This window comes from Callithrix jacchus, chromosome 3, assembly GCF_049354715.1.
Source record: "Callithrix jacchus isolate 240 chromosome 3, calJac240_pri, whole genome shotgun sequence".
Lineage (NCBI taxonomy): Eukaryota > Metazoa > Chordata > Mammalia > Primates > Cebidae > Callithrix > Callithrix jacchus.
In genome coordinates, this window is record NC_133504.1 from 42,237,602 (window position 1) to 42,260,490 (window position 22,889).

Here is a 22,889-nt window from a genome sequence, read left to right on the forward strand (position 1 = left end):
GCCTGACCAATAGAACCCCATCTCTACTAAAAATACAAAAATTAGCTGGGCGTGGTGACACATGTCTATAATCCCATCTACTCCAGAGGCTGAGGTAAGAGAATCGCTTGAACCCAAGAGGTAGAGGTTGCACTGAGCTGAGATTACACCACTGCTCTCCAGGTTGGGTAACAGAATGAAACTGTGTGAAAAAACAAAACAAAACAAAACAGAAACAAAAACAAAAAGAAGGGAAAAGGTACCCACTAAGGAGGGATTGTTGTCTAGAAAAACCAGGGGACACAGTATCTTGTAATTAAAGAGTGTCATAGTTTTGTGAAAATGAGTAGCATTTGGTAAGAAGCATAAGAAGTATATGTGAACTGTTTTTGTTTTGTATGATGCAATATTTTACTTAAATTGAGCCCATATCCTAAATTGGGTCAATTTCAGGCATACAAATATAGAATAGATATTCTAGACCTAGACTAAACTTAGTTCAAACTTTTGGCCTAATTTATAAAAGGAGTTAAGAACAGAAATAGAGAAAATAATCACTCAGTTTTGCAATGCCTGATCCTGTCCAAATGTTATGTGTGAATGAAATAGAATTTGACAGATATGTAAGAATCTGTTTAGCCTGATAAATGTTTGCCCACATTACTGTTTACATCTCTTCCCTATGCTAACTTGTGTTGGCTTTCCAATGTCATTAGAATTTATGTAATTAGAATAATGCAGTATCTTTTTCTACTCTTAGCTTATATTACACGCCCCTGTGCTTCTTCCACTCCACATAGACAGACAGTCATGGGGTCTTACTTTTTGCTCAGGCTGTTAATTTCACCAAGGATGCCTTTCTTCTCTTGGGCTATTTAATTCCTACCAATTCCTTCAGATTATGTTTGAAGGAGTTATATCAGGAAGGTTTAGGATATACAAATAAATCAAATAGGAGATGTTCAGTATTAGAATGATACAGAGAAGTAGCTCTGAGAATTCAGAGGAAGGGAAGATTACTTCAGCTGTGGGCATCTGGGAAGAGTGGTAACAATTTCACTGGGCCGTTGTGTTCAAATAAATAAATTATTAGTAGCATTTGGTTATATTGAAGTAGAGTGGGAAAGGGAATTTCATGGAAAGAGAACACCATGAGGCAAACACTGGAGTGAGGAGTGTGTGAAACAGCTGATTGTATATTCTGACAGGATTAGGCATTGCAAAAAGTAAAACTGAATAGGCTATAAAGGAGGTTAGAGACATCGTTGAAACTTTGAGCACAAAGAGTTCATATTGGGGGCTCAATAAACTCTCTTCCCTTCCTGAATTCAGAGCCAATTAAGAAGTTTTAGGTGTCAACAAATTGGAATTATGCCATCATCAGCATGGTTAGAGCTGATTAGAGAATGGACTTTTAATTGGTGGCCAAGTGGGCTTATTAATACTCTACCCTTGCATTAGACAAAATTAATGGGCAACTGAAGGCCTCTTTTTCATGAGCAGAACCTGAACCATGTGGCAGATATCAGAAATTGTTCAATTCTTTTTTTCTCACCCCACCTTTCTTTTCTTCTCACATCTCTCCCTCCCTCCCTTCCTTTGTTTCTTCTTTTCTTCTGGTATGCATTGAGTACCTATTATGTGCCAGGTACACTTCTATGGCCGAGAATAAAGTATTAAACAAGAAAAACGTAGGACTTACATTTAAGAAAGAAAGAATTCGAGTCTTCTTAAGGCAGACCAGATCTGAACAGAAAGATCCCAGAAAAGCCTCAGCTGATCATGCTCAATTTCTTCTGCTCAACTCAGGATGCTGTATAACCACAGAAATGACAAATGTTTACCTTGCTCAATTTTCTAACCTATAAAATAGTAATAAAAACTCTTCCCTTGAACAACTCCTCCATGATTGTGAGTCAAATGAAAGCACATTGAATATCATAGCATACTGTTCACACATAAAAACAAGTTGAGTTTTCTTCCCTCTTCTTAACAACTCTTACTACCATAGTTCCTTTTTGTCCTCTTACTCATTCTTTCACCTTCCTTCTTGCTTGCTTTTCTACACTAAGGATATTTGAGGACTTTCCGAGAAACCCACCCTTGAGTTTTATATAATAGTCTTGTAGCTACTTTGTATTAAAAGAAAATTTGCTTTTGCTTTGAAAACGCTTTAACTCATTGTTTGAATTTGATAACTTTTCAGTTTTACAAATAGAACTTGGTCAATGTGCTGAATCAAAACCCGTGCTGGGCAGTAGAAACTAACATCGAAGGAGATAGAGATGGTTTCTCTCCTTGTAGATCTTGTGGGCTGTGGCAGGAGGCAGACCACAGGTGTGATGATGGGGCCATCCAGAAGCTAGGAGGAGAAGTGGGAAGACCTATATCAGGAAGTATTCTTTAAAGACTTTAACCAGAGTTCTTGTTTTAGCCAAAAACCTTCAGCTAAAACAGTATGGAAAATGTGTGTGTATGGTCACCACAGAGGCACACACCTGTAGCTGCATGCTAGGTTGGCAGAAAAGTTCATCAGATTCTCCAGGTGGAGTATGACCAAGCAGATGTTAAAATAAACAGATTAAATAAAAAGATTATGTTTAAATAAATTGATTATGAACATTGTGGAAAGACTAATACTTAATGGTGTTATTAATAATGCCCCTAATGATATAAACAGCTAACGTATTTTTACTTCTCTGCACTAGTTGCTAAGCTTTGTGTTAAGAGCTTTAACACACATTATCTCATTTAAAACTCAAAATAGCTTCAAGAAGATAGTGGCAGATCTAGTAGTTGCCTGTCCAACAGTCTCACACCCTTTGTCCTTGCTACAGAGTCCCTATTGTTTTTTATCTTTCTCCAAATAGGCACTCTCTAGTTGGCTCTTTCTCAGTCCTTCTACTTGGAGTGAACTGTAATTGACATAAACAAATTATATTGGTCTAATTTGACTTACCAAATAATTGGCTAGGGCTGGAAAGGCCATGCAATTTTGAGACTTGAGGGAAACACTGTTGAGAATTTATGAGAAGAGTTTTCTCATTCTAAAATATGGATGCAAGATAAATATGTTGTTCTTTCTATCTGTGGATATCGTCATTGGCAAGTGAAGTATAGCACCAAACAGCAACTTAGCCCAATGTGAGGACCAGGCTAAGGAGGATAAGCCAATGCACCAAGCATAGCCAGGGAATGAAAGGAGTGAGATATAAAGGACCTAGAATCCTGATAGGATTATTGATCTACTGAATTAAACAGTCTTGGAACTGCCTAACACTTCCCCCTACTCCACACAGCCCAGACTTCTTGACAAATTGGGATAATAAATGTCCTTATTGTTTAAGATGGTCCTGTTGGGTTTTCTGTTACTTGTAACTGAGAGAATGCCTAGAGATGAATTATTCCCTTTCTAGAAAATTGAAGCACAGAGACGTTAAGTTATTGTCCAAGGTCACATAGCTGCTAAGAAGGAATACCAGAGTCCAAAACCTGTCTGACTCCTGAGGGGAGCCTTGTGCCTGATGACCAAGTGTAATCCCTCTGCACTGACCTTGGCATTTTCATTCTTTATGAGCGGAATAGTGCTGATTTAAGTGCATTGCATTTCAAGAATAAAATTTTCTGTACAGTGTTGTTAGTCTGGCCTTAGAGTAAGATTATTGGTGATTCTGAGGCCTCCCTGGACTGTGGCTCCCTCATTAGTAATAGTTACAAAGCAGCAGAAGAGAAATGTGATGTGCTTCTAGTCTTCTTTCTGGTCTACACTTCCTCTTTACCTGTGATTACAGATTTGAGAGAGCATTTATTCGATGAATGTGTGAAATTTTGGGTTTTGTCAACTCTGTTTTTAACTGTATGATAAATCTTACTTAGATTGATTCCTTGAACTCTTGAGTGTGGATGTGTCTGAGACCGAGAAATTATCCCATATGTGCATCATAAATATTTATATACGTAAATGTTATTACTTGATAGTTTGTAGCAGCCTGAGAATAAAGTCACCTTAAGAGGCAATCTTCATTCTTGTAGAGACAGACACCATCAAGACATAATGTAATTAATTCTGGGGGTCCTTTGACATGCTGTTGGGAGTGGTGATTTGGTGCATCTTAGACTTCAGGGTCATGGACAAGAGCATGTCCCAGTCAGGCCTGAAACAGCGAAAGAGTGGACTGGTGGGACATTTCTGGAAGGCTGTAGAGTTTAGACTAGCATATGACATAAAGAAACATTCTATAGGATACCTTGGCAGGAAAAATCCTGCTTTTTAGCTTAAAAGTACCTTTTGGACATAGCCAGAAGTTGGGCAGCACTTACGACATCGGGATGTCAAAGACATTGTGAATACGCCACCATGAAATACAACATCTGATTAAACTATTACGTAAAGAGAATCTTTTTAAAATAATCATTTTATGATCCCTCTACTGTCATATGTGTTAAAATACGAGGCCCAATTGTTTTCCCCGACAAAAAGGTTTTAAGCCCAATCACTGACTTGGGACGTTGAGAGATTAGTTGAATAGCCATGTGAATGGGACTTGAATCAACATGTAGAAGTTCTAACTTGCAAGGAATGGGCTTTGCACATAATTCATTTTAGTGGCATGTTTAGAGTTATCTCTTGGTCTATTTTGGGCTGAAAATATTTCTTAGGTTTAAATTCCTTAGTCAGGTATTAATCATATAGCTGTGTGCTTGTAACATCTATTTCTATTGGATACTGTTTATTAAGTTAATGTATTTTATTATCCATCTACTTAAAAAATACAATATCAGCTACTAACAAAACTACAGAAAACTCAGTAAGATGAAGATAAAATTAAAGAAATCAGGACAAAAGTCTGGTGGAATAATGAGATAAAATCAGGAAGCCTTAGTACATAGAAGTGGATTATGCAAGATTATGCACGTGTATGAAAGCTACCACAGATTCAATGAAGTGGTAAGACTCATATAGTCCACAAGTTAGAAACATTCCTAGCTGATCAGGCGAAGTAGCATTGACTTTTCCTGAGACTAAGGCTTGAGGAAATGTTTTTCCTGTAAGTCGTTATAAAAGGGACACTAAAATATAATAGGAAGTTTCCTAAATAGTATGTTTACAATAAATACACAGTTTTGTAAAAGCGATTGTATTAGGAGCTGGTATACAAAGCAGTGCAGTCCACACTTCCATAGTTAAATCTATGTGCCCAGCTTTCTCTTTTCCTCTATGAAGCCAGGCTGCTAAAATAAGAATAGGTTTCCAAACTTTAATATTTGCCCATTGTGACTATGACCCTTTTGCAGGTGTGAAAAACTAAAGCAGTTAGCTGTCATGGAATCAGTCACAGTCCATATTGGAAATCACAGCCCTTAAAGTTATATTGTGAACTTACTCGCTTCGCCTTCCCTCTCTTTTGTGTTTTTCATTAGGATTTTTTTTTTTGCCTGCAAAACCCTGGGTTTCCCTTGAGTTTAGAGTGCACCTGTTCATGTTTATATATGAGAATGCATCCTTCCATTGGGAAGACCTCTGTGCAGAAACTTAGGGTATCTCTTTGTTTTACAAAATATATACAGGGGAAGTACAGCTAAAAGATAAAAGTCAAATGATTCTTAATTATGATACTCATTCCTAAAAGAGAAGGAAATGCTAAAATGCGAATCCTTTGGAAAAAACACAAAACCAGCTCCCCTCTCTGGACTTCATGGGCATTTCAAGGTATCTTTGTGGGTGGAGTGTGAAGAGGGTGGCCCTTAACAATCACACCATGTGGAAGCTTTTGGTGTATATAAAGAAAATCAGGCTCAGTATCAAACATTGTTTACAAAAACGGTATCATTTTATAAGCTAATGTTTCCCATGATTATACCCCAAGAGAGAACACCTGTTAGTAGTTTGGGGTATGTTATTCAGATTTTTATTTTCTCTGGGAATAGTAACATTTATGTAACTCTGCACAATGGTCTTCTCTCTTGCGTTAGAATATTGGTCAAAAGGAAATGAGCTTCAGCTTTCAACAGGTCAGGGTCATCATGTGGCCCATCGCCTTCATCTCCTGCTGTTCACATTGGTGGAGTACAGGTGATTGCAGGGAGAACAGTATTTTGATTTCTTCCTCTGCTGGGAACACACAGAACCCCCAAAACATTGAAAGTCACCTTTTACTTTGGATTCTTGCAATGCAATCCAATCCATATGGTGTAGAGAGGGTGTTGAGATGTCAGGTGAGGTCGGCTGACCCAGTTGCCCATTTGCCTTGTTCTTTTGCCAGGACTCTTGTTTCCATTTGCATATGGCCCCTCTCCTGGAGAAGCACTCCTTTGCCTCAGTCTTTTTAACTCTTCCTCTTCTCCTTCAGCACTCTGCCTCCTCTTGCAAACCCAACATCAGTGACTCTGTGATCTGCTGTTTTTAGTTTAGAATGCTTTCCTTGTGCTGCAAGTGGGAAAGTCATGGAGGTATTTCTGTATGTGAAGCTGTAGCATGAGGAAAGGGTTCATGCTAGAGACATGAATTTGGAGCTATTCTCATATAAGAGATATTTAAAATCACAAAGCTGGATGAGATAACCAAACCAGAGAATGAAGATGGAGAAAAGAAGACGTTTACTCAGCAGTTCGAAAGTACTGATGCCTGTGTATATGAGGCATATGTGAAAATAAATTCCATCGTGAAATCTTAGAGGTAAGAGAAAAAATAAAAATAAGGTATCAGCTTTTATAAGTCTGTTCCTTCTGCCAAATTGCCTATGAGATTCATACTGGCCAAAGAATTTACTTCTGAGATTCAGGGAAACAAAACTTTGGAAGAAATACTTAGCTAGGATCTTCTCATGAATTTGTTCATCATTTAGGATTTATGATATTAGGCATTGCCAATATCTATGATAGACATTTAGTATTTGTAATCCAAATTCATTTTTGGATGAATAAAACTTTCTGATCATATACTTTTTTGTGTTTCCAGATACTTGTAAGAATACTATGAAAATATTTGGTCATGGATTGATTTGTTTTTGACATATTTTTTTCTCTTTATTTTATTATTGTTTGATGATGGAAGGGTAGTACAAATGTTTTTGAAAATGATTGTTGTCAGAGAACAATTAGAGAAGTTGTACATGACAAATGATCATATGAACCAGAACTAAGAGAATTTCACTTGTTACTAACACTGTTAATGCTAATAATAAACAGTTTAAAAGAGAACTTGAAAGTCATATAGTGAACTTGGGAAAGTAGGTGTCATAACTTATTTTTCAGCTGTATCTTAAAGTGAAAGATAATGTAGGTATGTATTTGGGGCTACTGTGTGTACGTGTGTGAATTATGACTTAGTGTCATTAAAGTGAGGTGACTTGTGAACATTAGTATTGAGTCAGTGAGTTACTTACAATTGCTACCAGTATTTTGATCTATTCTTTTGCCACAGGATTAAGAGTATCAACAGCCTAGGTCAGTTCACCAAAATAATTTAATAACTCAAAAGCAAGTAATCAAAAAGATGTTGAAGTGCCAGTCTGTGGATCAGCTACCAGCAACCTAATTTTTATGCCGTAAATATCAATTAATTATTCTCTTAAAGATGAGTATCTTACCTGTGAAGGAAGACGAGGCCTTATTGAAATAGTGTGATGGGGATGAACTCTGGGATGAGAGCTCCCGCGCAGGCACTCTATTCCTCCAACTTCAACTTCCATATTGAAACAGTGTGATGGGATGAACTCTGGGATGAGAGCTCCCGCGCAGGCACTCTATTCCTCCAACTTCAACTTCCATATTGAAACAGTGTGATGGGATGAACTCTGGGATGAGAGCTCCCGCGCAGGCACTCTATTCCTCCAACTTCATCTTCCATATTGAAACAGTGTGATGGGATGAACTCTGGGATGAGAGCTCCCGCACAGGCACTCTATTCCTCCAGCTTCATCTTCCATATTGAAACAGTGTGATGGGGATGAACTCTGGGATGAGAGCTCCCGCGCAGGCACTCTATTCCTCCAACTTCAACTTCCATATTGAAACAGTGTGATGGGATGAACTCTGGGATGAGAGCTCCCGCGCAGGCACTCTATTCCTCCAACTTCAACTTCCTTCAATTCCTTTTAGCTTAGGAACCTCGGAGAGGTTTTCATTTTGTTTGATTTGTGCGTGTGTTTTGCGCAGAGGGGTGGGGGTCTTGGATTAGATTTAAATCTTGATTAGATTTAAAGTCAAAAGGATCTTGGTAAAATAATTACTGGATTCTGTAATAGACATTTTCTGTTTTAGATTTTCCAATGAGGAACGTTATTAAAATGAATTTTTTGTAAAATATAAAGTCACGATATAAAAAATTTCAGTCAGTGAAAGTATTTTGGCAAGGGCCTGAAGTCAAATAATTTAGGTCCTTTCTCTTTTGAGACAGAGTCTCACTCTGTCACCCAGGCTGGAGTGCAGTGGTGCGATCTCAGCTCACTGCAACCTCTGTCTCCCGGGTTCAAGCAATTCTCTGCCTCAGCCTCCCAAGCAAGTAGCTGAGATTGCTGGTGCCCACCACCACACCCAGCTAATTTTTTTGTATTTTCAGTAGACAGGGTTTCACCATCTTGGCCAGGCTTGTCTTGAACTCCTGACCTCGTGATCCACCCGCCTCAGCTTTAGGTCCTCTTTTTTTTTAAAAAAAAAAAAAAAAAAGAAAGAAATAATGGCCAAGAGTGGTGGATCACAAAGTCAGGAGTTCGAGACCAGCCTGGCCAATAGAGTGAAACCCTGTTTCTACTAAAAATACAAAAAATTAGCTGGATGTGGTGGCAGGTGCCAGCTACTCAGGATGCTGAGGCAGGGGAATCACTTGAACTTGAGATGTGGAGGTTGCAGTGAGCCGGGATTGTGCCACTGCACTCCAGCCTGAGCGACAGAGCTAGACTCTGTCTCAAAGAAAAAAAGAAAGAAAGAAAGAAAAAAGCCTGTGTCTCTAATGTAGGAGTAGAACATAGAACAGCAATAAGTGGTGACTAAACCTGCCTATGAGACCAGCTCAAATATGGGATCTCAAACAAGCCCCTGATATGTACTGGAATGAGGTCATTCTGCAGTGATATTCCTGGGCCTGAAGTGTTAACTTGGTTTTTCTAAAGATTCCTTCTTATGCTTTAGATCAGGGTTTGGCAAACCATGGCACATGGGCCAGATCCAGCCTGTTTTTTTACCACCTGTGAGCTAAGAAAGGTTTTTTACATGTTTAAATGGTTGAAAAAGGAAAGAGAAATAATATTTCGTGACAAATGAAAATGGCATGAAATTTAAATGTTGGTATGTGTGAATAAAATTCTATCAAAACACAGCCATTCATTTACTTATTGTCTGGTTTTTTCATGCTAAAATGGCAGAGTTGAGTGGTTGTAACAGAGACTTTATGGCCCATGCAGCCTAAAATATTTACTGTCTGGCCCTTGCTCACCCTGGGTTTAGAAATCAGTAATGCCTTGAACCGTGTGACTCCTCCCCATCTGTGCTGTATTGGGTCTTCAAGAACCCAATACTGTGAAGAGGCACTCATAATAGTTGAATAGACAAATGGCCAGTGCCTATCAAATACAATTTATTTTTACGATTAATATTTTTTGATGCTCATCTTCTTTTTTTGTTTGAAACAGAGTCTCAGTCTGTCACCAGGCTGGAGTGCAGTGGCACAATCTCAGCTCACTGCAACCTCTGCCTCCTTGGTTCAAGCGATTTTCCTCCCAAGTATCTGGGACTAAAGGTGTGCGCCACCACACCTAGCTAATATTTTTTTGTATTTTTAGTAGAGACAGGGTTTCATCATGTTGCCCCGGATGGTCTCGATCTCCTGACCTCATGATCCACCCGCCTCAGCCTCCTAAAATGCTGGGATTACAGACGTGAACCACCGCACCTGGCCCCTCATCTTCTCTTTCATAATAATGTTTCCATAAAATTACATTTATTTTTGAAAATTTGGGAAAGAAATGAATGGAGTACAAACATAAAAATCACTTATTCCCCACATTAAATTACTTAATATTTGGCTTACTTCCTTTTAGTTTTAAATTCTATACTTTTTTTTGCATAAATTGGATTTTTATATGTAATTTTAAGTTATCTTGTTTTTTGCTCACCACAATATTGTGGACATTTTATTGTGCCTTTAAATATACAGTGTTCATGGCTACATTGAATTCTCTCTTATGGATGGATTTTAATTTATTTAACAACTCTTCTGATTGGACATTTGGGTTTTAGAATAAATAATGCCACACTGTATGTTTTCAATAAAAATATCTTTCTATGTATATTTTTAGAAATATGCTAAGAGAGTCAAAGGAGGTGAATGTTTTTAGATTGTGGAGAATGTTTAACATGCATATGTGGTAAACACAAAGTTACTCTTCAGATGGGCTGCAAAGTTGAGCCTATGCTTAATACATCTTTCTACACATGATCATTATTTTAATGATTGCCAATTTGGAAGGCCAAAGTATTATTTTATTTTTATTGATTTAATTACAAGTGAAGTTGAATATCTTAAATATATTTTTCTATGAATTATCTGTTCATGTCCTTTGGCCATTTTTTTTTAATGAGCAATTTGTATTATTTTTATTTTTAAAGGCCTCTTTCTAGATTAAGGACATTAACATTTTAATATGTATTTGTTGCAGATAACATACGTAATTTTCCTTTAATTTTTGTGTGCATATTTTTGACGTAGTGGAGTTTAAGCATTTGTGTAGTCAATTTATTGACTTTTTCCTTTGTGATCTGCTTTAATTTTGAAATTCTTCTGTGCTTTGAAATTTCTTTCCAATGTAAGGATCAGCCAAATATTTCTTTATATATTCTTTGTGCTTTAAACGATTTCACTATTTATATTTAACGTATTGGTATAGAATTTATTTTGGTGCGAGATTAATATCTGATTTTTCCTCATGTCCTTTGCCAATTTTTCTAGCAATTTATGTGAACAAACCCACATTCATCAGTGGTTTTCTTTGTCATATAAAATTTTAGTTTTAGTAGGATCTGTTTCAGGTCTTGCTTTTGTGTTCTATTGATCTATCTGCCAATTCTTTTATTAGATCACACTGTTTTAATTGTTTCCTTTGTGACACCTTATGATAGGACATGTTACTTTCCACCCCACTAAGCCCCATTGGTCTCCTTTCATTAAATTTCCTTAGACTGCTTTTTAGAGGTGGGGAGAAAGGACAAAAATTAAATAGTAGGATTTGTCATTCCTTAAACTCATTCTTCAATTAAGCCAATTAAAAACATGTTATTGTAACAATTTTTTGGGTCTGTAACGTGAGGATATATATTCAGCTTATTCATCTAATAGCTGTGTGAGTCTCTCTGAATATACATTTTAAAAGATAATACCTTTTAAAAGATGTTCTGTTTCCAACATCTTAACAGCTTCACATGCCTTGAGATAGTTTTCTCTTTCTTTCTTCCTTTCTTTCCTTCTTCTTTCTTTCTTTCTCTTTTTCTCTCCTTCCTTCCTTCCTTCCTTCCTTCCTTCCTTCCTTCCTTCCTTCCTTCCTTCCTTCCTTCTTCCCTTCCTCACCTTCCCTTCCCTTCCTCACCTTCCCTTCCCTCTTTCTCTCCCTTCCTCCTTCCTTCCCTCCCTACCTTCCTTCCTCCTTTTCTTCCTTTCCTTCCCTCCTTGCCTCCCTCCCTCCTTCCTCCTTCCTTCTTTCTTTCCTTTCCTTTCTTTTCTCTTTCTTTCTTTCTTTCTTTCTTTCTTTCTTTCTTTCTTTCTTTCTTTCTTTCTTCTTTCTCTTTCTTTCTTTTGTCTAGCTGATTTTAGTTGTAGCATTTTAGTGGCTTTGACAAAGTATTATGGATCTTATTCTATGATGATGTAACTTCATTAGCAGATTGTGTTTTATGAGTAAAAACATGATTCCTCAATGAGTGTTCGATGAGTGTCATGAAATATCTTGTTCTTATATGCTTCCTCTGAAGGGCAAATAGAGAGAATAGTCATGAAGGTTATTTTTTAAACGTGCTTGTGTCCTATACATGGTATTAGATTCATTATTCATGCAAAAAACATTTCTAGCACTTTAGTATGAACTAGCCACCAGTGCTGTGGCTGCTGGCGATGCAGCAGGGGTGGTTAGGGGTGGGGCAAGATCAGCGTAACGTTTGTCCCGAAGCTTAAATTTCAGTGAGGAAGATATGTTATTATCGATGTACAAATAAATAAAAATACATAATGCGACATAGCATGGAGGTAAGTTCTCTGAAGAAAGCAAACAGGGTTAAGAAAAAAAGGGTGAGACAGAGTTAAAGTGACACTCTTGACTAGAGCATCAAGCAAGGCCTGTGTGATTAGGTGTAGGAAGATTACAGAGATGTGAGCATGTTGTACTGGAGGCTGGAGGAAAGGCCTTGCTCACACAGAGAACACCAAGTACAGTGGCCCTACGGTGGGAACAAGCCAGTGTTTTCCAGGACTGTGGAGGAGACTGGTGTGTCTAGAGGGGAATGAGGGAGTCAGAGAGGAGTGGGGGATGAGATCAGAGAAGTAGCCAGGGGTCAGATTAAAGAGTTGGATTACGTCGGGTAGGATTGGAAGCCGTTGGAAGATTCTGAGCAACAGAATAATAGGATTTGGTGTCATTCCAAACAGTATCTCTCTGACTGCATGTAGCAGAAAGTGAATAGTGATATCATTCACTAAAAAGATTGGGAGGGTAGCAGATTGTGGGGTGCAGTTGGGTGGGAATGAGGAGTTCCCTTTGAGCAAGTTGCATTTGAGATGCTAATTCACCACTTGAGAGGAGGTGTGAGGTGTGAGTTGGCATAGGAGGATGCAGAGTCTGGAGCCCAGACAAAGATTCAAAATCAGGAGTCATCGGCACAGAGATTGGTGTAGTGCAGTGGGCTGGTCAGAGCACTCAGGGAGTGTGTTAATTTCTTAGGGCTGCAGGAACAAATTACCAAGAATATGGTGGTTGAAGACAGTAGAAATAATCCTTTCTCATATCTGGAGACTAGAAGTCTGCAGTCCAGCAGGGCTTTGCTCCTTCTAGGGACTCTGGGGACAATCTTTTTTTTTTTTTTTTTTTTTTGAGATGGAGTCTTCCTCTGTTGCCCAGGCTAGAGTCCAGTAGCATGATCTTGGCTCACTGCAGCCTCCACTTCTCGGGTTCAAGAGATTGCCCTTCTTCAGCCTCCTAAGTAACTCGGATTATAGGCGCCCACTGCCACGCCCAGCTAGTTTTTATACTTTTAGAAGAGATAGGGTTTCACCATGTTGGCCAGGCTGGTCTTGAACTCCTGACCTCAAGTGATCCACCCACCTCAGCCTCCCAAAGTGCTGAGATTACACCAGGCTTGACCACAATCCATTCTTTATCTCTTCCAGCTTCTGGTGGCTGTTGGTGTTCCTTGACTTGTGGCCACATCACTTCACTCTCTGCCTCTGTGGTCACATTGCCTCCTCCTCTTCTGTTGCACAGACCTTCCTCTGCTACCTCTTGTAAGGACATTTTTTTTGGATTTAGGACCCACCCAAATAAGCAAAGATAAGATTCTCCTCTCAAAATGCTCCACTTAGTTGTGTCTGTTGCCATATAAGATAGTAGTCATTCCTTTATCAAGTACGAGAATGGTCACAGGTTCTGGGGATTAGAACATTGACAGAGCTTTTTGGGAGCCAACATTCAGTCCCTTACAAGCACTTAGTGTGGACTGAAAAGAGGTAGTCTCAAGACTAAGCTCTGGGGTGCTGCAGTGTTCAGAAGCCAGGAAGAGAACACAAAGCCGGTGAACGAAACTGAGGGGAGGTCAGTAAGATGGTGCAGGAGGAGGAGGGCCATAGCATGGTGTCTGACAAAGGATGTGTTTCAATAATAAGGCAATGACTAGCTGTGTAAAAGGCTGCCAAATGATTCAGAAAATAAGGATCAAGCCTCAGTCATTAGACTTTGGAACTTGGTGAACTTGCCAAGTGGTGTTCAGAGAGTGGCATGCTTGCATTAGTTGTGGTCCCCGATGCTGAATCCAAGTTCCCCTGGAATATTATAGTCCTATTTCAGCTGTATGATCAGGGGTTGACGAGTGCTTCAAATGTAAAACACTAATGATTTTTTTCTTCTTTTCTGTTTCAAGTTCTGTGTGTGTGTGTGTGTGTGTGTGTGTGTGTGTGTGTGTTAAGAACTTTGTTTCTTCAAACAAATTGTTATATGCTTATGGGTAGAAAAATTGGAAATTTTAATAAGAAAAAATTAAAGTGGGTTATTTAATTTTAAATTTCATCTCAAGTGCTGCCATTTTTCCCCCTAGAACACCTGTTTTATTGCTCTTTTTTATTGGGCTCTGAGGCTTTTTAATTTTTTTTCAAAACTTTTGCTGAGTTAAGTATACAGTTGCTTAGGAGTAGGTAGAGGAAATATGACCAACGCTGTCACATCATGCCTTTTGGGTGGTGTAAATGACTGGGCAGGTGGCCGGCCACAAGGCTGACCACTGATGTTGAAGAGGAAGAAGCCCAGCCCACATAAAAGGGGGCTATCTTGATGAGGGGGGGTGCAAGCAGATCCATTTCACTTGTAGAACATCCAAAAACCATGGAAACCTGCCTTGAAGGGCCAGTGATTTCAATTTGTCTCCTGTCTTTGTGACATATTCATAGGGAGGAATTCTTACCTAAATGTTAATATGTAGGAAGTAATAAAAATTATTTATTTGAATTTTACTTTACTTTTTGTAATTTCACCCTTTATTTTAGATTCAAGGGGTACCATGTGCAGGTTTGTTATGTGAATGTATTGCGTGATGCTGAATTTTGGGGTACAATTGATCCCATCACCCAGGCAGTGAGCATTGTAACTGATGGACAGATTTTCAACCATCTCCCACCCTTCCCCTTCCTGTGTCTATTGTCCCCATCTTTATACCCATGTGTACATAATGTTTAGCTCCCACTTATTAGTGAGAACATGCAGTACTTGGTTTTCTGTTCCTCTGTTAATTCTCTTAGGATAATGGCAGCCAGCTGCATTCATGTTTCTGCAAAGGACATGATATTGTTCTTTTTTTATGGCTGTGTAGCATTCCATAGTGTATATGTTCCACATTTTCTTCGTCTAATCCACCACTGATGGGTGCCTAGGTTGATTCTCTGTTTTTGCTGTTGCGAATAGTGCTGTGATGAACATGCAAGTGCATGTGTCTTTTTGGTAGAATGATTTATTTTCTTTTGGCTATTTACTCAGTAACTGGATTATTGGGTTGAATAGTAGTTCTTTAAGAAATCTCCAAACTTCTTTCCACAGTGGCTGAACTAATTTGCATTCTAACCAAGAGTGTATAAGTGTCCCCTTTTCTCCATAGCCTCATTGGCATCTGTTAGTTTTGACTTTTCAATGAAAGCTATTCTGACTGGTGTGAGATGGCATGTCATTGTGGTATTGATTTGCATTTCTCTGATGGTTTAGTGACATTGAGCAATTTTTTTCATATGTATATTGGCCGTTTGTGTGTCTTCTTTTGAGAAGTGTCTGTTAATGTCTTTTGCCCATTTTTTAATGGGTTTTTTGTTTTTTGCTGGTTGAATTATTTAAGTTCCTTATAGATTCTGGATATTAGACCTTTGTCAGATGCATGGTTTGTGAAGATTTTCTCCCATTCTGTGGGTTGTCTGTTTACTCTGTTAAGTTTCTTATACTGTGCAGAAGTTTAATTAATCTTTAGTTTAATTAGGTCCCACTTGTCAATTTTTGTTTTGGTTGCAGTTGCTTTTGAGGACTCAGTCATAAATGCTTTGCCAAGGCCAATGTTCTGAATGTTGTTTCTCGATTTTCTTCTGGGATTCTTATAGTTTGAGGTCTCACATTTAAATATTTAATCCATTTAAATATTTGTACACACTGGATTATTGTGTATTAAAATTAAAAGTCATCCAGTCGACATTAAAATTCCTGTAATTTTTTTTCTCAATAGAGAGTTCTTTATTACATCCAAAAGAGCACAATGAAAACATCCCCAACAATACATTAATCTATATGTAAAATATAGAATATCTCTAATATTTTAATTTATATGGCAGCAGGCCAGTATATGCAAGAGAAGAGAACATATTGATGGGGCAAGACGAAAACTGATTAACTGATTTGGGCAAGGACTTCAGTTAGTCAGGCATTAACATTCAGAGACCAGGTAAACAGCAATTTTAGTCAGAAAAGCAATATGAGAAGTTCCTATGAAGCTGGGATTTATATACTTCACTCTCCATTCCTGGTCATTTCATCCACAGCTTGACTATTGTCAATCGTAGTTCTTTGCCTTTGGAGTGGCACTATAAATTCCTGTAATTTTTGTATATGGTGAAAGGTAGGGATCCAGTTTCAATCTTCTGCATATGGCTAGCCAGCTATTCCAGCATCATGTGTGGAATAGGGAGTCCTTTCCTCATTGTGTATTCAACTTTGTCAAAGATCAGATGGCTGTAGGTATGATGCTTTATTTCTGGGCTCTCTAGTTTGTTCCATTGGCCTCTTTCTGTTTTTGTACCAGTACCATGTTATTTTGGTTACCGTAGCCCTATAGTATAATTCAAAGTTGGGTAAGGTAATACCTCCAGCTTTCTTCTTTTTGTTTAGGATTATTTTGGCTATTAGAGCTCCTCTTTGGTTCCATGTGAATTTTAGAATACTTTTTCTTAGAATTCTTTGAAAAATGACATTGGTAGTTTGATCGGAATAGCACTGACTCTGTAGCTTGCTTTGGACAGTCTGGCCATTTTAACAGTATTGATTTTTCTAATCAATGAGTGTGGAATGTTTTCCCATTTGTTTATGTCATCAATGATTTCTTTCAGTAGTGTTTTGTAGTTTTCCTTGTAGAGGCCTTTTACCTCCTTGGTTAGATTTATTCCTAGGTATTTTACTTTTTGGTGGCTATTGTAAATGGGATTGTGTTCTTGATTTGGCTCACAGTTTCCACAGTATTGCTGTATAGGAATGCTGCTGATTTTTGTACATTGGTTTTGTATCCTGAAACGTTACTGAAGTCGTTTATCAGTTCCAGGAGGCTTTGGCAGTCTTTCAAATTCTCTAGGTATAGAATTATATTGTCAGTGAAGAGAGATCATTTGGCTTCTTTTCCTATTTGGATGCCTTTTATTTCTTTCTTGTGCCTAATTGCTCTGGCTAGGACTTCCAGTACTATGTGGAATAGGAGTAGTGAGCATGAGCATCCTTGTGTGATAAAAATTATTTAAATCTCAGAACGCTAATAATGGAATTGGGGGATTTTAATATTATATTGATATTTTGCATTTTTATGTTTCCATCAAACTTGTGAAAGATAAGACTCAGGGAGAACAGTTCTGAGTTGGAAGAAGTTTACAGTAAAATGTATCAAATTCACCTCTGTTTAAAACAGGTAAATTGAGATTGGCATGAAGAACACAGGAATATTATTGAGAGTTCTGTAATGTGGCTCAGTAAGTAGACGGAGGGATAAAGTCCTCCTGAAGTCTCTTGGTGCTCAATCAGCACCATAAGATTGCGATAATAGAGTTTGGCCAGGTGCCTCTTGCTTCAATTCATGCAACCATCTCTGGAGAAAGGACCACGGAGCTTATTAACTGAGCAAGATTCCTCTTGAAGCTTTGAAAAAGCCACTTCCATTTTCTATTATTCAGTTTGCCTAAATTTTATGTGTCAGTCAATGGATATTGAAAAATGTAAATTTTAGAAAGATGTCAAATTAATTCTAGGCATTCAAGACCTGATATTAATCCTAGGCATTCAAGACCTAACAGGTGGGATATGTTGTTTGGGAATTCTAGGTCAATATTTTTTGGCATTTTGGTCACAACTGGGAGAAAAACATTCTTATTTTATAATTCTGAAACTCAGAATATGAACTGCTAACATAAATTGAGATCAATATTCTTATCTTACTCTTGACTCCTTATATTTTGCTTTGCCAAAAGTCCAGATGAGAAAAAGATCTCGAAAGTGGAAATAAGGAAATTTGTTTTATATAAGCTGAATCACTTATTAAAATGTACTGTTAAATGCTAAGAATGAATTTTACAATTTAAAAGTTCATCGTATGTGTCTTTCAATGAAGCTGAAGTTATTGAGAATACCATATAATTTTAGAACATATATTTGGTGTCTTCAGGAACTTGAAACTTCTAAATTATTAACAGCTGTCAGAATAGAATAGACAAAATGTATTTGGAGTTTAGTTCTTTGTAGTGGGGAAATTTGTGGATTTCTGCTTCAGCCCAGCTAATGAGAAGAATCACAGTATGAGAAGAAGTGATGAGAAGAACGCATAAGTATGTTAGATGATTGCACAGGATGAACAATTTTGCTACAGAATATGAAATAGATGAGAGGGAAGATAAATTTAAAGGCTGTATCATCAGTTTAAAAAATAGACAATTAAAACGGGAAAATAACACTGCCAATTGGTAAGAGTTTCATTATGCCCAGGGGTTCTCAGTCTAGGCACTACTAACATTTTGGGCCAGATAATTCTTTGTTGTGAAGTCTGTCTTATGCATTGTAGGATGTTATATAATACATTGTAGCAGTATCTCTGGCACTAACCAATTAAATGACAATAGGAACCTTTCCCCAGTTGTGACAACCAAAAATGTCTCTGGACATACTAAATGTCTTCTTGTGGGGCAAACTTGTCCCTCGTTGAGAACCACTAAGCTAGACTACTTCAAAATAGTTCCAAAAGTCACATCATAGTTATATGCTCAAGATAGAACAGGATGAAGGATCAGGTTCATTGAGAATTTTGTTGAACATGTTATCAGGATGAGGCTTTATTTGGGAAGTACTGTAATTAAGGTGTAAATCCTGCATGTATATTGTATTGATGAAAAGCTAATTATTTTGTGTTCAGTCTAGAGTTAAATAATAGGAGCAAAAATATTATCGGTGATGAGATTGTCTTTTATTTTTGCCTCCGTTCTAAAAGCCTTACAAATATATGTAGAACAGCCAAAGTTATTTTCCACAACTAAATCTATAGTAGGGTAGCATTGGGTAGCCACTTCTGGGTATAACTTCACACTTGCTTGAGTTTCACAACCTCTACTTGGAGACCTACATAATCTTATGTGCCTGTCTTCATACATTCTAGATGACATGACATTTATGGCGGAGACTGTTTGTGTGCACCAAATATCCTTATGCTTCTCTTCTTTTCTCAGTCTCCCTTGTAGCTAAGTTGGGGACACATAACTAGTTCTTGCCAGGGGAATGTGAGCTGAGCACAACTTCTGGACTGAGGAAATTAAAAGCCAGAATGCCTCTTCCATCTCTCTCCTCTTCTATCAGAGTGACTTTGGGGACCTTGTCCATATGTGTTCTTGTGAACCAAAGAAATATAGCTGCTTCTTTGCACCTTTTTTTTTCATTTTCTCTGTTTTCTCTTCTCTTTTTCTGTGATGTCCCTTAATGGGAAGTTGGACTTTCTGAATTGATCTGCTTAATTCTCTTTTATTTCCAATTGTCGTCACTTTCTCTATATTTCTTTCTGGAACCCAGCTGGAATTGGATCACATGGAATAGAAGGTTCAGCTAAGACTTGAGAGCACAGGCACCACTACTGGTTGCCTTTCTTCATGTTAATGATATTACGGTGAGAAACATGTACTTGGGGTAAACAGTTACTTGGAATAGTGCTACACATAATCTAGCACATGCGTTGAAAGAAGGTCAGGAGATTTGGCAGCTGATTTTTCAATAAATAAAAGATTAAATGACAAGGTCTCAGACTTGGGAGGCAGCACATAGACTGCGGTCATTAGAGCATGCCCTTTGCTGCCAATTGCATGGATATGAATCTCGGTTTTGACACTTATTTGTTATGTGACCTTTGGCCAGTTATATAAACTCTCTGAGCCTGACTTGTCTGATCCAAAGAATGAATATTAGTACCTATAGATTGTAAGTACGTAATGTATTTTAGGCACTTATAAGAGTACCTGTTCTGTAGCATAGAATCCTTCCTTCCTTCCTTCCTTCCTTCCTTCCTTCCTTCCTTCCTTCCTTCCTTCCTTCCTTCCTTCTTTTCTCCCTCCCTCCCTCCCTCCTTCCCTCCCTCCCTTCCTTCTTCCTTCCTTCCTTCCCTCCTTTCCTTCCTTTTTTTCCTTCTTTCTCTCCTTTTCTTCCTTCCTTCCCTTCCCTTCTCCTTCCCTCCTTCTCTCCTTCCTTCCTTCCCTCCTTCCCTCCCTCCCTTCCTTTCTGTATTTCCTTAAAGTGCTTCTTTTATTGTAAGTGCTATGTAGATGTTTGCTCTTACTGTTAATTGGGTTGTAAATTAAAAGCATTATCTATCATGAGTCTATGAGTGCAAGAATTTTTTGCATTTTATAGAGCCTGTTGTATTTCTCACCATATACTCCCACAGTTAGTATAAATAAGTTAAGTGCTTTCATCATTTTACTTGCTTCATCTTTTCTACCAGGCACAGGACTGCTGGTAACATAAATGGTACTTACTGCAAAAGAAGAAGGTGCCCTTTCCTTTGGGCATGTCAATGATTGTGCCTGTTTGGCAAGCACAGCATGGGCTGTATTTCATTCCCTGTGTGCCAACAGGCACCTGCAGACTGAATGCTACTCCACTGTGCAGGGCCCTGACTGGGACATTACTCCCAGAAGGAAAGCTGGCCAGGGAGACTCAACTCTCACATTCCAGGGTGAATTCTCTCACTGGGATTGGGTTTCTAGGAATAGTGGCATTTACTGTCTTGATTTCTTTGCCCTCCCCTTGCTGCTCTCAAAGATGGGGAGTATCAAGCCTATCACTCGAAGGCCTAGGTGTGAGAGGGAATCAACAGATTGGTTGTCAAGTCCTTAACTCGATGAGTATTTTTAAATCTTTAGGATTCGATGAGATTAGTTAGGTGTGGTGAATGAAATAAGAAGACAAAAGAACACAGGGCTGAGCCCTAAGGACTTTAAACCTTGAGAGATCATCTGAAAAGATAGGAGTGGGCAAAAGAGATTGAAAAGGAGAACTCACAAAGAAAGAAGGAAAGTGGAGGGGGAATTATCACAGAAGGTAAGTGAGGAAAGAGATAGAAAACCAAAGACTAGGCGTTGTGAATAGCTATGAGGGTTGTGTGGTTGTACAAATTATTGTAATAGTTCATGACTAACTGAAAAGTAATGCTAGCATTTCTATTTCCTCCTGATCACCCTCCTGTCTCATAGGTGACAGCCTCCGATGCAGATTCAGGACTCTATGGCTTTATTGAGTATTCTCTTTATGATGGATTCCTGAGCTATGAAGCTCCTCAGGCATTTCAGATCGACCCTCATGATGGGCGAATCTGTGTTTCCCAAGATATCGACAGGGAAAGAGATCCAGCTACCTATGATCTCCTGGTGAAAGCTACGGACGGGGTAAGATTTTATGTATGAAGTTTGTTTTAAACATAATCACAAGTGAGCCACTGTGTATACAGCACAAAGGACCAATGATTACCAAAAATTAGCTAATTATGTTGCATGTGGCACTACCTCTTTCCTTTGCTGGAGTTTTTTGAAGCAAATATCAAGCATATCCTTTCACCCATAAATAATTTAATAGTATCTCTAAAAAATAACGACTTGAAAAAAAAGAACTAGAAAACATTAACAATAATACTTTATTTTAATGATAGCTAATACCTTTTCTATGTTAAATTTTCTCGATTATCTAAACATGTCTTCTATAGTTGATTTCTTTGAATGAGGATCCAAATAACTTCGCAAATTGATTTGATTGATATATTCTTTAAGTTTCCACCTGTTACAGTCAGGCCTTTTACCTTTTCTCCTATGGCCTTTTTAAAAAACCAAGTCACTTGTCCTGTAAATTTTCCACATACTAAATGTGGCTGATTACATCCTTGGGATTCATTAACCGTGTTTCTCTATCCCCTCTATTTCCTATAAACTGCCATTAAAGATAGAGAGCTGATTGTTTTCAGATTCATTTAGGTGATGCCATGTGCTTCTTATTGCATCAGCAGACACATACCATTATTTTATTAGACGCTGAAAAATGGTAACTTTAGAATTCTATTATTCCTTTTGTGTTGAGTATCTGGAATTCTTTAAGGAAAATGTTCTCACAACAACTATTTGATTACTCTTTGGTATAATTTATACAGGAAATGTGGGATAAGACTTGATTGTTTTTATTTTAGCAATAGTTTTGAATAGTAACTTTGTGTCTTAATCATCTCCAAAGGTAAATAAAAAATTTTTTCCTAGTTTGAATATAAATTCCTGAAATTTAAAAAATTTGATGTATTTCAATACATTGCTGACCTTATCCTTTCTGGTGTTCTAATTGACCCATTCTTGATCAGTGAAGTCACCTTCATCTTGATTCCTATGTCTTTTTTGTTGTTGTTAAACTTTCAAAGTGACATATGAAATGCATACAGAGAAATGCACAAATTATAAGTGTATGGCTCAATGGATTTTTGTAAAATGAACAGACCCATAAAAGCAAACAAGGAAACATGACCAGAATCCAGAAGCCCCCTCTTTGCCTCTTGTTTTAACTGTCCTCCCTCCATTCCCCCACCCCACATCCCTGCCTTTTGAGAAATCACTGTTGACTTCTAACACCAAGCATTAGTATGCCAATTTTTTTTCAGCTTTCAGTGAATGAAATCATACAGTATGTGTTTCTATCGAGTTTCATTTGCTGAACATCATTTGTTAGGGTCACTTATGAAGTTGTGTATAGCAGTAGTTCACTCATTCTTATTGGTTTATAGTATGTCTTTATATGAATATATAATAATTTTAATCTATTCTGTAATTTGTGGTATCCATTTTAGGCTATGATTCTTTTAGCATTCTTATAGGTGCAATATATTGGACAAATGCAAGCATTTCTCTTGAGTATATACTTAGGAGTAGA

General features: G+C 37.9%; 1 protein-coding gene across 1 annotated transcript in view; it reads left to right on the top strand.

Moving 5' to 3' along the window:
- Positions 1-22,889, top strand: part of DCHS2 (dachsous cadherin-related 2) — a 289,412-nt gene that overhangs the window by 109,547 nt on the left and 156,976 nt on the right. The window contains exon 2 of the mRNA XM_008992578.4: positions 21,182-21,373. Within this exon, the coding sequence (XP_008990826.4) occupies positions 21,182-21,373 (192 nt within the window). The remainder of the gene's footprint in view (positions 1-21,181; positions 21,374-22,889) is intronic.